Source organism: Oenanthe melanoleuca, chromosome 2 (genome assembly GCF_029582105.1).
Source record: "Oenanthe melanoleuca isolate GR-GAL-2019-014 chromosome 2, OMel1.0, whole genome shotgun sequence".
In the NCBI taxonomy this organism is placed as follows: domain Eukaryota; kingdom Metazoa; phylum Chordata; class Aves; order Passeriformes; family Muscicapidae; genus Oenanthe; species Oenanthe melanoleuca.
Window position 1 is genome coordinate 103,977,325 of NC_079335.1, and position 17,184 is coordinate 103,994,508.

The 17,184-nt window shown below is 39.8% G+C and overlaps 1 protein-coding gene across 1 annotated transcript; it reads left to right on the forward strand.

Annotated features, from left to right (window-relative positions):
* The first annotated feature begins 6,125 nt into the window (after window positions 1-6,125).
* On the forward strand, window positions 6,126-13,077 carry RP9 (RP9 pre-mRNA splicing factor). The gene is made up of 6 exons (XM_056484813.1): window positions 6,126-6,371; window positions 8,006-8,036; window positions 8,818-8,947; window positions 9,267-9,358; window positions 10,767-10,828; window positions 11,945-13,077. The coding sequence occupies exons 1-6, from the start codon at window positions 6,166-6,168 to the stop codon at window positions 12,153-12,155; spliced, it is 732 nt and encodes a 243-aa protein (XP_056340788.1). The 5' UTR covers window positions 6,126-6,165; the 3' UTR covers window positions 12,156-13,077.
* Window positions 13,078-17,184: the final 4,107 nt, after the last annotated feature.

Here is a 17,184-nt window from a genome sequence, read left to right on the forward strand (position 1 = left end):
TAAATCCAAGTCTAATGAAGGTAAGGCTGGTTAGTACATTCTGGTGAGGCATCTCTCAATAACTGGATCATACCACTCACTCATTATTTTATGTGATGGCATATGGCAGCAAACACCACAGTAAAGGTTCAGGTGTGTAGGAACAGTTCACTGCAAAGCACTGTCACTGTAAATATGAGATTAATCTGAGAAGCAGGAACTAGGAGCACAACATTGTCACCTGGTGCCATGATGCTAAACAGGGAAGAACAGGTCTCTGCTCCCTGCTTAGAGTACTGATTTTTATCCCACAGAAAGAAGTACAGTTTCCATTGTTGGATGGGAAGTCCTCTTAGTCTATGCACAGCCAAATTCAAACATACTTGTTTTTCTAAATCTCAAAGAATCTCAAGAATCTCAAATGCTTTTCTCTACTGCTTCCAAAGAGTGCAACAAAAAAGGTGGATAGCCCCCACAGATGTAGCTGTTAGCTTGATGCTTAGGGGATATTTTATCCCAGTGACAAAGAACCTTCCATCACTGAATACGCAGACCAAGGAGGGAACCAAATTTTCTAATTGCTAAATTAGTATCAAAAGCATTTCCACTTTAGACAAAACTTTTCTCTATAAGAAATGACATCAGCACCTCTCCTAATAGCTGAGGTTCCCAAGTGGTTAAAGGGCCACTGCTGTTCTGAGGCAGCCTTTCCGGTGGTCAGGAGTGGTCCAGAGCTTAGACTCACTCTGTTCTGAATGTCTCCATCTAGCTTCAGGCAGCCATTGGCTGGCCATGCTGGATTTAGACTGTGCTCTGCTCAGCCTGCCCAGATCTGCTTCTTCTGGATCCCATTAGGGGGTGCTTAACTTCCCATGAAGCCCAACACAGGTTCTGGATTCCTCTCTCATGCGTAATATCTGACACATAATCAGAAACAGATCCTGGCCCAAAGCTCTAGCCAGCCAAAAATGGAGAAAACAGACTGGCTGACATTCTGCCAGGGCTAAACTCTCACAGAAATACTGATGCCCATGGGATGACATGGATGTAAATTAATTTGGTACCAGTATTATCGCTGAAACATTATAAAGTTATAAATACCATGAAAAATAATGGCTTTTTGGATACTTCGCATTGCAACAGCAATTAATGTTTCTGCTTAGATGTTTGGATGAAGCTGGAATTACAGTGCCATGACACCACTTGACAGACAAAATTTCCCCAAAAAATTAACTTCTTGAAGTGGCTGAAGCACTACATTAATATAAAGAAAAAGAAACCCACCCCACAATTTTGAATAAATACCCTTCTAAGTACCAGGAACCACATCCTCAGTTAATGTAAACCCTTTAAATAGAATAGACTTAAACAATTTACAGATACTGAGCACATTTGTTTCAGAATAAATAGAAATATAAGTAAGCTTTTTTTTTTCTACTCTCTACTTTTCACAATTCATTTTGTTCTGATCTTTCCTAAAGACTGATATGAAAGCAATTGCCTTCTTGGGTAAGTGTGCAACTTATCCAGGGTTTCTTCCCAGCAAAGGAAAAAAAAATAAACTTTTGAGCTACCTACAGCTTTAAATAATCTCATCTCACTAAAAAAGTCTGACCTTGGTACTTTTAAGTAATAAAGTTAATAAAGCTCATTTCCAAGATAGATGAGAAAATGCACTGAAAATTATTCGTATTAAACTGAAGAACACATTTAAACCACTGTGTCTGTGCAGATTTATGGATCTATTGAATTTTAACTCTGGTGTGCCCCATTAAGTTATTGCAGTAAAGATGACCTCCAAATGTCTTTATCTGATCAGAAATTACAGCCTGAGTGTCCAAGCCACTGGGATGCAAAGAACAGAGCCAAGATCCAGTGACTTAATGGTAAGAAGGGGATTATATATACTATGATCTGTCCTTCTGCCTCCATTGGAACCCCATATTTCTATTGAGACCATGCATTTAGTTCCTGAATTTGTACCAGTTATTCTGTCTGAAGACTGAAGTCCTTGAATTCGAGGTCTTTTAAGCCAGATCCTTACATTCTTCAAACTGGCAGAAGTCTTCTTACTTCAGCCAAGTTAGGACAGTCAAGAATGCATGAAAGCAAGACTGTCAGGGTTTCTGGAGAACTCCTCTTGTGCTATTTCACACATCTCTCCCACAGAATACCATTCATGAACTGGAAGCACTCCATCTTAGAATCATATTAGATTTTTTGTCACTGACCTATCACACTGGAAAGCTGTTTCAGAGGCTGACCACTCTGTTAGTTTGAAAAAGTGAAGTAAAAAAGCACTTGAAAATAACATTGACACTGGCCTGAAAGGGGGGCCAAAAACCTCTATTATATCACTTCAGTTTGCTTCCAACATAAAGTCTCTATTTAGTAGGCTTCAGTCCAGCTTGTCCCTAACTATTGGTAATAGTTAGTAACTATTGCCATTTCTATAAATAGAGTAAAAAACTGATAATGTCTCATCTAAGTTCTTTCAGACATTTTAGATGTAATTGCAGCACGTAAAAATACTTCACCTACCTCACTTGTTGCTTGAAGATACGTGACCATGTAAGGGAGTGATTGCAGTTTGACATGTTTGCACGTGCTAGGAGTGTCACAGCAGCAAATCTCTTAGCCTCCAGCAAGCATCAAGTCATCTACTTAACCCACTTCACAGTGGATTATATTAAACCACATCACCTTGCATTTGCCTCATAGACAGATATTTAACTCAGATTAGCAAATAAACTGATTTTGCCTCTAAGCCTTTAGAAAAGAGGTCTTAATGGAGTTCTGCACCTCGAGTCAGCTGCTGTGATCTGCCTTTTCAAGACAAGCCAGCAATTCAGCTTGTTCTGAGTTTAGGCCCAAATAAAGGCTACTTCCCAAAGGTCCTCCGCTAAGGAAAATACACAAGCTGCCTACAAACCCATAGGATGAATGAAAATGGTTTATTCACAACTTATGCATCATCTCATGACATCTCAGTCAGATGGATAGGTGCGAATAAGTTTATATATAAGGAAGCTAAAACAGATTGTACTGTGGATTTAACTAGCATAAGCAGTTTCATAGCCAAAATGCCTTGGCAAGAACAAACAGAGCAAGAAGATTGGATCAAAACTGTCAACAAGGAAGAAGATTGAATCAAGTAGAAATGTTGCAAAATGTATAAGTTTGTCTGTGTGATGTTTAACCCAATCAATGTAGTAAAAAATTACTAGCCTTCCTAGTTATAAGCAACAGTAACTCACAGTAAATTCGGATTCTGATCACCAGCTAGTAGTCCCCACCTCTCCCTCAATTGTCCATAATGTAGAGCAGGAGTTGGATTTTTTTGGTAAGTGTATCTGCCAGGTTATGTTGCTTTGCTGCTGAGTGTTGTTCTGTGGAAGAGAATGGCCTCTGCATTCTTTCCAGGGCCAGTAAACCTAAAAAATATGGTGCATGAAACAAAAATGTTCATCAATAGTGTAAATTAGTATAATGACATGTAAAAGCTAGATTATTTTGTTTAAACATTAGAATAAGCACCTTTTGCCTTGAAAAGGACAGTGACAATTAATCGGACAAAAATAATTTTCTGGGATCTGAAGTTCCAATGGCAGCCACTTAGCTGAATGCAAGCGAGAAACATGACATGTGAATGTTCATCCCAGACAAGGTTTTACTGAGTAAAAGCTAAAGTAAATATTAAAATAGTGTTTGATTAACAATATTACATTGCTAAATAATGTGAAAGATTGCATTTTACCTTGTAAAAAATAGGCATTCTCAGGACCATGTTTGTCTTATTGCACTTCAGAATCACAGGGTGCTGTAATAGCAATTACCATCCTTTGCCTTTGATGTGCACTTTTGAAGCACCACAACGATCACAGTTTAAAACAGCTTCAATTACTGGACTTCTAAGATATATTTTTCAAGTTTCGCTCAGGTCTTAAGGAATTCCCAAAATTTCATGTGCCCTTGAATTTCAGCACGAAACAAAAGTAGAAATTTTAACTTTACCTTCCCAATACCAATCTACTTCTGCTGCTCATCCTCCAATAGAAAGATCACAGCTGAGGCAGGAAACTCAAAGATTGGAGGTAGATTTGCCTCTCCAGTGGTGTTCATACACTGAAGAGGAAGTTGCTTGTCAGCTAGGCCCCACCACAGCAGCATGGCCCAAGCCAGACCTTGATGTGTTTGCTTCCAAAATAAAGTCTCTATCTAGAGACTTTTTGGCATTAGAACCTTGTCCCACAACCAACATGTACCTTTTTACGCAGCAACCCACCCATCAAAAAAAAAAATAAAAGAAGGAACAACCAAACCCAGCTCTGGGTTTTGGCTTGGATGCTAACCTTCTCCTCTCTCCAGCCACATGTATTTTGGTCACAGCAAGCATGGAATCATAGACCCATAGGATGGTTTTGGCTGGACAGAACCATTAAAATCATCTAGCTCCAACTCCCTTGACACCTTTCACTAGACCAGGTTGCTCAGTGCTCCATCCAGCCTGGCTTTGGGCACTTCTAGCAATGAGGCATCCACAATTTCCCTGGGCAATCTGTTTCACTACCTCGCCACCCTCACAGTAAAGAATGCCCAGTGAGCACCATGATGGGGCAAGCCCTCCTTGCTCACCCAGACCCTTTCCCTCAGAGGGAACTCAGCTGCATCCTCAGCCTGGTGAGGGAAGAAACTCCCTCAGCCTTCCCTCATTCTGGGGGCACCTGCTCCCTGATACCTCATAGCCAACCCACTGCCATATTCCCCCATGCATATCCACACACCCTCAGTCCGGGTGTGTGAATCACAGAAGGGTTTCAGTTGGAAGGGACCATAAAGATCACCTAGTTCTGTGAGATGTTACATAGTGATTCGTGTCATTATAATCAATATAAACAAGAATACTAAATCCAAAGTAAAGCATAGACATGAGATACAAGCAAATCTAATTTCATTATATTTTTTAATCACTTTGTTGTAAATTATTGATTTTTGTTGTTGTTTTTATGTATTTTTATTATTTTGTCACTATAATCACAAATTGTATCCACTCTTACGTATAAGGAAAACATGGGCCTGTTTGAACATGAGCAGGCTTGCCCCTGCTTGCTAAGAGTCTAACCAGAAAACATGTTCGAGCCTTGTCCAGACCTTGTAGAGGCTTGTAGCCACTGCTGCTGGAGTGCTAGCCAACAGGTTTGGGCTTGCTCGAACTTGTACCCCAGCACAGGGGCATGTCACAGCCCACCAGGATACTGCCTATGAAAGGGGCAGTGACCAAAGGTGGGACAGATGTGTTGGCAGAGCACAGACTCCCCATGTTCCCAGCGCTGTGTTGTCTATTCCTTATCAACGAACTAATAAACTGCTTTATTGATTGACCTACCCAATTGTGATGAGTAATTTATAACAGCTCCAACCTCTTTACATGGGCAGGGACACCACTAGGCAAGATTGCTCTGAGCCCCACCAAATCCAGCCTTGACCACTGCCAGGGATGGGGCAGACACAATTTCTCTGGGCAACCTGTGCAAATGCCTCAACACCCTCACAGTAAAGAATTTCTTCCCATTATCTAATCTAAACCTACTCTCTTTCCGTTCTAATCCACTCCCCCTTGTCCTGTCACTACACACCCTTGAATAAAGTCCCCCTCCTTTCTTGTAGCTCCCATCAGGTAATGAAGACCAGTCAGGTCATTCCAGACGCTTCTCCAGGCTCAACAATCCCAATTCTCTCAGCCTTTCCTCACAGGAGAGGTGCTCCACCCCTCTAATCAACTTGGTGGCCTCCTCTGAACTTGCTCCGAAAGTTGTATGTACTTTCTGTGCTGGGGACCCCAGAGCTGGATGCAGCACTCCAGGCAGAGTATCGCCCGACCGGCGCAGTGGCTCTCCAGCAAGGGTGGAATGACTGGGAAGTAGCTTTTGGGTTTTTTTCTTAAATTTTAAATATATAACACTGCACACGTTATTCCTAACCCCCGGTAAGATGCCGGGGTGCCCGAGGCTGCGGCAAGGGGAGCCCGGAGCGCGACCGGCTCCCTGAGGGGCGGGCTGCCCGAGGCTGCCGCCGCCGGAGGAAGTCGGCGTCCGGCCGGAAACCGGGATGCGGAGGGCGGGGAGGGGGCGGGGAGGGGGCGTCGCCGGGGCGCCGCCGTCCGCCGCGGCTCTGGCCGCCGCGCCCATGGCCCAGCGGGCGCCGAGGGGGCTGGGGCAGGACGAGGAGGATGGAGCGGAGGAGGAGGAAGCGGCGAGGGGCAGCCAGGCGCGGGCCAGGAGCCATGCGGAGCCCGCGGCGAGCGGCGGCAGCAGGACCCAGGACCGGCATGAAAGGAAGCGGAAGAGGCAGGAGGAGCAGCAGCTTCAGAAGATCCAGCACCTGGAGTCTTTGTAAGGAGCGGAGGAGGGGAGGCTGCTCACGGCTCCGCCCTGGCTCTGCCCTGAGCACACCCCGCCGGCATTTGGGGCTCGTTTCCAGTGCAGGGTTTGGGGTTTTTTAGGGGATAGTGATTATTCTTCCCGTCCCCTTAAGGGTGAGTCGGGAGAAGGGCTTCGGGGCCACTTGCAGAGTTGCTTGGTGACTTATGAAGGGCTCGCTGAGGCACAGAAGGGGCTCCCCCGGGTTTCTCCAAGTCCGAGAGATGCTGCATAGGAGCAGAGGTTGTTTCATTAGAATGCAGAAAAAAAAAAAAAAAAAAAAAAAAAAGAAAAAGAAAAAGGAACTGGGATAAAAAGGTGCTGTAAAAGGTTTATGTTATTTCACTGAAAAGGAATTACTGTTTTAGTAGAATAAAGAAGGTCACAAGAACATGATTTTGGTGTTTTCTTTTCTGTGTGTAAGTGAAAATCAGTTTGTTGTTAAGTGCACCAAACAGCTCTCCGAAGTTGTTGTTATAAAAATGGGATGGACATACTTTAACCACCTTTTCCCTGATGTTCTTACTGTATTAGTATGATTGTGCTTAGCCATCCTATAGGTATGTAGGGGTGTGTGTGCACAGCTAAGCCGGTGAAATATCGCCTATGCCGTCAAACTTATGGCCTAAAGTGATGCACAGCCAGTACAGATGTTTTGTGTCCTGCTGAGTTAATATATGGATAATGTCTGGAAAGTCCTGTTGAAAAGAGTCTTCCATAAAACAAAGATTTTGGGACTCTGAGCTTGCACGGTGCCATTCTTGTGCCATTGAAAAACAAAACCAAAAAAATCTTCATTCTCTTCTAAAATTTCTGTGTACTTTCACTAACGCGGCAGTTTACAGGAAACACTGCATCTGTTTAAATACAGATGAGATTTGAGGGGAAAAAAAAATACAAATCCAGTTACACAGACCTGCATCTTTCTAAGTAATGTGTATTCTTTACCTCCAGGACCATTTCATATTGCCTTGGCATTTAACTCCTTAGCACATGCATTTACTCATGCATGCTGTATGCTCTATGTAGTACCTATTTGCTGCTTGGATTTTAACAAATGTTTTATCTACTGTTAACCCCAAAGAAATGCTACAGAAAATTATGGTACTTTGGTCAGTAGGCATCTGTCTTTAGGTTTAATACACAGAAGATGATGAAGTTACTATGTATTATGTTTGGCTGGCAAAGCTAGGTGTAGTGAACAGTCTGATGACATTTTCAGCTGACTGTTTATGATCCAGCAGTGCTGGAATAAAGAAGTCTGGAGACTTTGGGGAGGGATGCGGCAGAAAAAGAGGAGAGAATTATGCATGTATAGTAACTGAAGCTAAATCAAATACACCACGTATGCCCAGGAAGTAGTGTTCCCACAAGAGTATGAATCTGAAGGAAGTTTGCAAGAGTTTGCATGTGTACTAATATAAATGCTGTCTCTCAGCTTGCTGTATACGTGTTCTGCTGTAGTTCTTAGTTATTAGTTATAGGGTAAAATTCAAGGAAAAATGTGAGCTGAAGGTTTTAACTCAATACCACTGAAAAACTGTATTTTATTCCATTTATTTGTCTGTGCTAAGCTGCAGAGTAACAATATTTCTATTGCTTTTCAGCTATGAGAAACCTCCCCCTGGGCTAATTAAGGTTGGTAAATAGCAGTAGTTTTTTAGGATTATGAGGGATTTTCACAAAACGTGTTCTTTAGGTGTTCAAGTGTCCATGTTACCTAGATAAATTACGGAGAGAAGTAAGTGCTTCCCAGGAAAATCTCAGGGAATCATTACAAGCTGACCACTTTGTCTTGGTGATCCAGGGTGAAATGCCCAGAATCAGATAGAAGGAGACCAGGTCTTTCATCATCTCTTACCACACTTCATACAGTTTTTAATAGTGTGGATAGTGGGGAGCTGTTTATGGAAGGCAGCTTTTTGTTTGAATGACATCTTTTCAGGATTCTTCTCCATTGCTTAGGCTGAAATAATTCTTTTGTCATGTTCATTACTTTTGCCAAATTTATATACCTTAGCCATAAAGTAATGCTTTTACCCTAAAAAATAACGGCTTTGCGTTGTGAAGGCTTCGTTGTAATTGTTATGTCTTACTAGCAGGAAGAGGATAAAAAAGTCTCTGCATTAAGTTTTCATTTCTATTATTTATTTAAATAAATTATTAAAATGGATGGGAAGGAATGAAATCCAGCAAAGTTCTGGCTGCAAAATTCAAGCGTGAGAAAAAAAAGAAAGGGTCAAGTATTTTAGATACTTTGTGTGTTACAAGGAAAAAAGGTAATGGATGAAATATGTTTCTTGTTAAGTAAAGGTCTGTAGACTAGAAGTATTTATTTGGCAAAGTTAAAAAAGAAAGTTATTTTTATTTTATTGTCCTTTTTTTTTTTTTTTTTTTTTTTTTTTTTTTTTATTTGTAGGAGAACGAAACAAAACCAGAAGATTGCATACCTGATGTACCAGGCAATGAAAGCGCACGAGAATTCCTGGCACATGCCCCAACAAAAGGGCTTTGGATGCCTTTGGGAAAAGAAGTCAAAGTTATGCAGTGTAAGACTGTGAAAATATTCCAGATGTCGTTGGACCATCATACATCCATCCATTTACACTGGGGGAGGGCATAATGTCTGGTGGACAGATGATGAATTCCAGGTAGATTGACATCAAATTGATAAAAAAGCAACCAGTATCTTGAAGGCTGTAATAGCCTTGTATTTTATGGACATTACATTTATCAACATACTAGTTGTATCTCTCTGTTTCTTCCAGCTGGTTGAAAATATTTTGCAGAAATGTGGTTTTGGCTTTTTATGCTGCTTCTGATCTGTCTCAGAGGTGCAACTCACTGTTGCTTTTTTTTTTTTTAAAGGTTGGAGATGTAAACGTTATGGACACAGAACAGGAGATAAGGAATGCCCATTCTTTATTAAAGGCAATCAGAAATTGGAACAATTTAGAGTAGTGAGTACCAATATTGTAGTATTACTGCTTGTATTTTTTAGTACTGATAATGCATAATCTTGCAACTGAAGATAAGCCTGTTAGATAATGCTTTATTAAGAATTTTTCCTCTGTCTCTAGTATAATATAGATGCCGAAAATCTCCTAATAAAGGAAAAGCTACAGGTGTGGTTGGATGTTTGACTTTGCAGAAAATCTACTCTTCAAGAGAAAAGTTAATAATTTTTACATATAAATTGGAAATCTTCAAGAACCTATTTCAACCATTATATTCTTTTTTGGTGATTAATATGTCAACATAACAAAAAATGTTTAGTCAAGCTTGAGCTGCCCACGTTACAGCTGCTTCAAGCCTTCTGCTCTCACTGTGAACAGCCACATCACAAATACTGTTGTCTAGGTCTGTAATGCAGTCATTGTCTATAAGTCTAATGTCTTGCTACATGAAGCTACATCTCAGTTCTGCAGATTCTTCCTGTGTGATCTCTTTAACTATTTCTGTTGCTCTGCATCATTAACCTATATTTCAAGCTGTCATCACTTCATGTCTTATGTCCTCATTTCTATCCTTGAAAAATGTAATCTTGGCTTAGTCTGTCCAGATTCTGGATTCATACTGATTGCATGCACCTGCAAAGAGTATTTTTATCCCTTTCCCATGACCAGACTGCCTCTATTCTCCATTTTCCCTCAGGCTTCTTTGTTGCACCGAACTCTTGTTGTACGTCCAAGGCCCTTCACGGTGCATTCCCAACATCTTTCATTTGCTCCTGACATTTCAATTCCTACCTCTGGTCAGCATCTTGGACTTGTTTGCTTAATCTTCCAACAGAAATGAACACCCCACCTTGTTTCTGCATTCTTGCATGGCATGAGCCCACCTTATATGTCTGTAAAGTTTATTTGCTGTCTTCCTTCACAGCTGTATTTTGCTGCAATGCCCATTTACTTTGATTTAAGAACTAGTAATGGTAGTGCCTAGCATGGTAGGACAGCTCCAACTTCATTATCCATACGTCTTACATTCCTTGCTCCTGTATTCCTGTTTGTTTATATCCAAAATTTTTTAATGTACTATAAGGGTACAGCTCATTATTTTGAACATGAGTATTTAATCTATGTCTAGCTATTCCCATAGATTATATATGGGATTCTCATAGTTGGCTGTGATTGGAGAGGTAGGGAGATACATACTTAAGGAGAGTCCACTTCTTTGGAGATGTAGCTAGATAACCTTTCTCTAAAGCAAACACACCAGTTCAGGTGAACAGTGCTAAGTCTGACAGTGAGCTTGCTAAGCATATTCCATCTTTTAATAAAGGCCTCTTGCAGTTATTGCTTTGGTTTATTTTTTTAGGAAATAAAACCATTGGTGATAACACTGTATTTCCTGTTTTCCATTTTCAAGGCACATGAAGATCCAATGTATGATATAATAAGGGAAAATAAGCGTCATGAAAAAGAAAAGAGGTGAGTGCGTCTGTAGTAAACTGCATTTTCAATTTTGTTTTTATTTTGGTAATGTGGCACTAATGTATAGATGACCTTTTTACAGTAGCTTACTTTTAGCTCAGAACATTTTTTAATGGCAGTTGTTTTATGTAGAGAGACTGATGCATTTCTACTTTCTAAATAATTACTCTTAAGTATTTCAAATCACTTTAATTCTTTAGCTTCTGTATTTTCCCCCAAAACAAAGTTTAAAAAGCAGTTATATGCATTTATGCCATGATATTAAGGCACTTAGGTGTGGTTTTGGTTTAGGCCTGAAAAAAAACAATTTGATTTTTTTTTTCTTTCACTGATTTCACTGAGATGTTTTCTAAAATTTGGTTTGTCAGAATGCTTTCAGTAGAAATGAAGGGAGGGTTTAGAAAGGTAGTTCTAGGCACCTGATAGTACTACTTTTGTGAGGTCATTATTTATTATATAAAGTGGCAGTTTTTTATGCTTTCTTGCTTGAAGTGCTTCAGTTGGATAACTGAACAAACTATAGGTAGCCCATAGAGCAGCACTCTTGGAGAGAAATCCTTGAAGAGGATACAGAAGACAACAATAAAATAAGTAAATACTTTGTCCCTATTTTCAAGTAATCCTTGAGTTCAAAGGAAGTTCAGAGGAAGAGTGCCTTTCAAAAATACTTTTGCTTCTAGAGTAGAGCCTTCTCTGTCAGCTTCACTGACATCCTCTCTGTATCAGCAGGGCAATGAATGTTGTAATACCCTAATCCTAATATGCTTCTGTAGGAAAAAGCATAGAACTTCTCATCACCAGGTGGGCTGATGATAGCTGTTGCCTTATTATTTTGCACACATAAATAAGCCAATAAGCTAATTTGCCTTTCCTATCCAATGGGATGGAAAGTCCTTGAGAGCAGAACATCTGCTTGTCTCAAAGGTGTTGCTTTTATCAGTCCATGATATTATCTGTACATGAGAGTGTAATTAAGTAAAAAGAGGAAGCATTCTCTGCCCTATGCATGCAGCTTCCATTCCTCAAGCCAGGAAGGAAAGACAAAAGCTAGGATAAATTACTAGAGGTAGGGGAGAGCTAGAAAGGATTCTCATTCACATATTTTAAACTCAGGATACAGCAATTGAAGCAGCTCCTGGAGGACTCTACCTCAGAATCTGATAGCAGTGATGAGGATGATGAAGATGGCAGCAGCTCCACTTCCTCAGAACATAAACACAAGAAGAAAAAGAGAAAAAAGGAAAAGAAAAAAAAAGAAAAGAAGAAGAAGAAAAAGAAGAAGCGTAAATCATCCAAATCTAATGACAAGTCAGAATCTGACTGACAGCAGGCACCTGCTGCATGCTCACTGACCTCTCTACTTGTGAACTGCAAAGAAAGATCCAAAGAATGAGGAGGAAAACACCAGAAAGGGCTTTATTAAACTTGGAACATACTTGTGTATGCATACAGCATCCTTCACTGGCATCCTCTTCTGTCCCTCTGCAGTCAGAAAGAAGAAAGCTGCATTAAACCATATCTTTGTGCTGTAAAACCCATACAGAGAGTCAGCCAGCTTGGTCAGATGGGGCTCTGCATTGCTGCCCATTACCAGCAGCAGAAAGTGGCAACCACAAAGGGATCACCAACAAACCTGCAACATTAGCAGACTGTCTGTTGAGGTGTCTTTATTCCATGAAGATATTTTATTATATACAAAGCCTCATTGTAACAGAACTGCAGTTTGCACCATGCAGAGCACTGAGAGTTCCCTTAGAGTGCTTATAATGAGCAGGTTATACTGCATTTTCTTCTCTGCATACATGCTGAAATTCTGTGTACATATCTTAATATTGGCAGCTAAGGAAATAAAGAGTACTGCTGCAGGGGAAAAGTAGTAATCAAGGGGATTTACTTTAAGACAAAATTGCAGCATCAGCAAGACTTAATTTTATGTGTGTGTATGTGTGTAACAAAATATCAACATCATTACCATTAATATACAGTTCTGAAACATCTAAAGTGAAACATCTACAGTGTCTAAATCATAGAAGTAAGAGCCAAGTATAATGATGTTAGATATTCAACTTAACTGCAAAGAGATGGTGAGTTTAGTTATTTAAAAAGGGAGGTTTCACATAAGAAATTAAAAATACTAATTTCTGCATATTCTTCCGTATCAGTTGTTTTGATACAAGTTAAGGGAGATTTCCTTTTTAAGAGGCTTGGGTTTAATAAATTCCCACTTACTTTTTATGTTTACTCAATTTGATGAGGTAACTTTTTTTTTAATCATCCCACAAGATTATAAACATGGGAGGCTCTCAAAATAGTTTTCAACTATACACATGAAGCCACAGGGCAGTAGTAAAGAAATAGTAAGCAAGAAGAAGAGAAAGTTCTGTACTTAATAGACCTTACGTACTGACCTCCCTTTTCTTTTATGTAATCTTGACTCATGATGCCTTGAGGAGCTGGAACAGAGACTACCAGAGTTAAGGGGAATAAAATGGGTATTTATTGAGAGGCCTTCAAAGGCCACACCCTGACAGTACCAGTGCCACAGTGTGGCCCCTGCCCTGCCTAGATGGCTCCAAGATGGAAGCAAAAGAGGGCTTAGTCACATGATCTCACATCTTTATGGACTTTAGTCTATTTGCATAAAGGAGTCAACCATCCAATTAATAGTCTCAAATTGTAAGGTTTCATCCTCCTTGCCTGCTTGCTAGCCGACCCTCCTCTTTTCACGTTGTTTATACTTAGGGCCTGGAGTTTGAAGACGCTGTCCTTGAGTTAATCGCTGATATCGGACTATTTTGTCTTTTTCCCTAAGCACAATGGAAAAGCATACCCAAGCAGAACAGAAAACTCAGGATTTAAGGCATCACTCAACCAGAAAGACGGAGATAGCTATAAACAGCATTACAGTAACCAACTCTCTTTGATACCTCAAGGTACATTAGTACCAAGCTGTGACTAGAGGAGCTAGATGATGGATAGTGGTACTGTGCAAAAGGAAAGAGAAAACTAGATGTGCTTTGAAAGAACTATAGAATTTAGTCTCTGTGGGTATGCTAAAATTGATAGAAAAACCCCACATGATATATCTCTAATACAATAGAGTGAACATTAACAGTGAAATCAAGGAACCATAGACTAAAATGCATCTAAGATTTTTTATTTTCTTCAGAGCTTTGGAAGAGAGGATGAGAGAAAGTAAAAATTAAAATTTTTCCTCCCTCCTATAGGTCTAAGAGTGACTTAGTAAAATTAACCCACCATTCCTTGCCAGTCATTCACAATATGTTCTGAGGAAAAATAAGAGATAAGCAAGGGCTACTTAAAAAAAAGTTTGTTTTGTATTCCCAGCGCTTGAAGGTGGCGTTGTATTTTCACTTGTATTTAGCAGAGCTCCCTGTGATGGGACTTACTGGTGACTCGTGGTAGTTCCCTCTATCAGCAGCATAATCAAATTCTAAGATTCTTGCTCTTTAACCAGCTTTAACAGCTGAAATAGCATGGGGAGATCTAGAATGGACTGATTCTCTTAGTCAAGTTGGACAGGGCTCTGAGCAACCTGGTCTGGTGGGAGGTGTCCTTTGTGTGTCAGGGGGTTGAAACTAGATGATCTTTATAACCCCTTCCAACTCAAACCATTCTAGGATTCTTGTATTGCCACACTTGGTCCTGAGATTAATGCATTCATAGATTATTGAACAGATCCTGGAAGCCTGATACTCACCTGATGCATTCCAAGAGAACTCTTACTCAGGCTTATCTACAGCAGGGCTAACTGAAGGTCTCTTCAGTTACTCCAGGTACTTCAGCTTTTGTCATTTAAGATTGTTCTGAAGCTTAGTTTAATAAAAAAAAAAAAAAAATTCAATTTTTCCTTTACAATCCCCTTCCTTGTTAATGGACCTCTCTTTGTATCAGGGTTTATTATCTCAACAATTAAAAAAAATAAATTAGCAGACCATTTCTAACTTTTGTCAAATCTAATTTAAATGCTGGAGATGCCAAATCACTTTCCTATGCCTGACTAAAGGTCTGTTACATTAGTATCTTTCCAGTCATGGTTAATAGAAGATGTCTGCACAGCAGAACAGTGCAAACTCTGCTATTATTTCTGTTACTTCACTGACATGCTCTCTTAGCCTCTACTGGTGAGAGTACCTGTGGTGCAGGTACTTAGAATCATGGGTTAGATTTCAGTATTTAGTGGCCTTGGATATAAATTTTCTTCTATATCTACTCACTGTTTATAAATCTTGCAATTTTCCTCAGCAATAAATCCTTTATTATTAGTTAATTGATCTGTAGCAATTGGCTTTCACACTGCTTCATACTAGTTTAATTTCACACACCTTTAATCTTTCTTACACTGGAAGGTATGTGAATGACTCCTGTTTGTTCTCCCTGTATTAGTTCCAGTTTTATAAGCCTCTGTCATAGCACATGCAGGTCTTTACTGCAACTCATAAAAGTAGCATTTCAAAATTTAACAGTTTCAATAGATTTATAGCAGCACTTTTAACACCCAGGGCTAGAGTGCTGAGAAGCATGATTCACGTCATCATTTAGCATTTTAAACAGTGCCAAAGCTGTCATTTAAGATAAGTTCTTTAAAAATATGTAGACTAGAGATAAATACCAACACCCCTTTAGATTAATGAAAAACAGTTCTATGTAGAAGTAAATCCAGAAAGCAGGACAGAAAGTTATAGTCTTGAAAAACTGACTAGCGTTATTTTTTAAATCATAAGCATTTAATGTTTTTGTTCAAAAAGCATTTTTTCTGGCCGTCGTTGTAGGCCTAGATTTCCGTTTGAATGTTCTGTTGAAGCCCAACAATTATATAGTCCCATGAAACTAAATAAGTGCAAAATGTAGCTAAAACAATACAGCAATACAGCTTTCTGGGTCTTTTATCTTACTACTCTGCACCATTTTTGTCAGAAATGTATTTCAGGTAAAATACTGATATTTTCCTCATTTCTTTGGCCATTCAGTTAGTGGGGGTTTATAAACTTTTTGAGTGAGACAGCCAGTGGCAGCAAATCAGGGGAAGTTAAGGACTCTAAAAAAATAATTAATCTGTTTTTCTTTGGTATGCCTTCAGTGTAACCGTCTTTTGGGGTTTGGGTTTTATTTTTTTTTTTGCCATTGGCTCTGGTCTTCCTTTGTTTGATTTCAATAGAAAGACCTATAGTTAATATTTTCCAGTTTAAGGCAGAACACCAGGCATTGTAAAAGGGAAAAAAATTTATGCCATCCAGGTGCTGCCAAACTGAAAATTAAAATACAGAATTAATACCTGGCAAGTCAACAGCTCCACTTCAGTAATTACACCACACCCACTTTGCAGCAGGGGTTTCAGTTAGCTACAAATAATGATTTAGAAATCCTGAGCCACAGACAGTCTGTCCAAACAATCGTCTCAGTATGGCAGTTCCTCTAAGGTTTGTTGCTGGTGTGCCAAGCAGCAAATAGATTCTTCAGCTGCCTTTCAGGAGATGCTGCAGGAAGTGTGTGAAAAAGGCAATGCAGTACTGCAACAGTTACCAGTTCACAGTAGTGCCAGCTCTATAGTGAGTCATTGGGCAGTCAGTCTGGCTGCAGTGGGAACAAAAGCTGACACGTATGTGCATCTGCAAAACTAAGTATCACTGTGCCTTAGTTACCTGACTGAATAAAAAGAGCCTGGGCTTAAATTCATAGCCTTTTAAATGCAGTCTGTACTCCATAGCCTTTGTGAAGCACGGCCATTTTACTCACTGGAATTAGATTCAGCTGTAAGCCAGTTAAGATGCAATTCACAAATTGTCCATGCTGCTGAATGGAAAAAAACTCCTAAATCTACTTGGCTTAAGGTCACAGGACTAGTACTGTTAGAGTAGAATACACTGCATATAACTTTATCAAAGAATTATTTCTCAATCACTGGAGCATTCATGCATACTTCTTTAAGCATTGGGCATAGCATTGGTATAGTACAAGATATAACCAGCTTAAAATAGCGTTTGTTTTCAGATAAAGCTGTGTGAAGTCTCCTACTGCTACTTCTTCACTTCCTCTCAGGAGCATCACTAGGCCCTACATTGCTTCTTGCATCTGAGTAGAAATCACATCGAGTAGGGCAAGACCTGTAAAAGGATGACCAGGATGATCGTTTGGAGTTACTGTCAAGTATTACCCGTTCCCAAAAGTAAGAATATAATCTGATTGTGAGGTCATGAATATTCCTTTATCAGATAAGCAGCAAAAGATACAGCTAAGCTATCAGCAGAAATGAGTGTTAGAAAGCTTCATGCTTGAATTCCTCATTTTAGTCTCTGAGGTTCTGGTGCAGAAATATCTGTGCAGCCCAGAAG

Coding starts and splice junctions, on each gene's coding strand:
- RP9 (XM_056484813.1), top strand. CDS start 6,166: ATGGCCCAGCGGGCGCCGAGGGGGCTGGGGCAGGACGAGGAGGATGGA. Junction 8,037..8,817: donor CTCCCCCTGGGCTAATTAAG/GTTGGTAAATAG, acceptor TTTTATTTGTAG/GAGAACGAAACAAAACCAGA. Junction 8,948..9,266: donor AGAAGTCAAAGTTATGCAGT/GTAAGACTGTGA, acceptor TTTTTTTTAAAG/GTTGGAGATGTAAACGTTAT.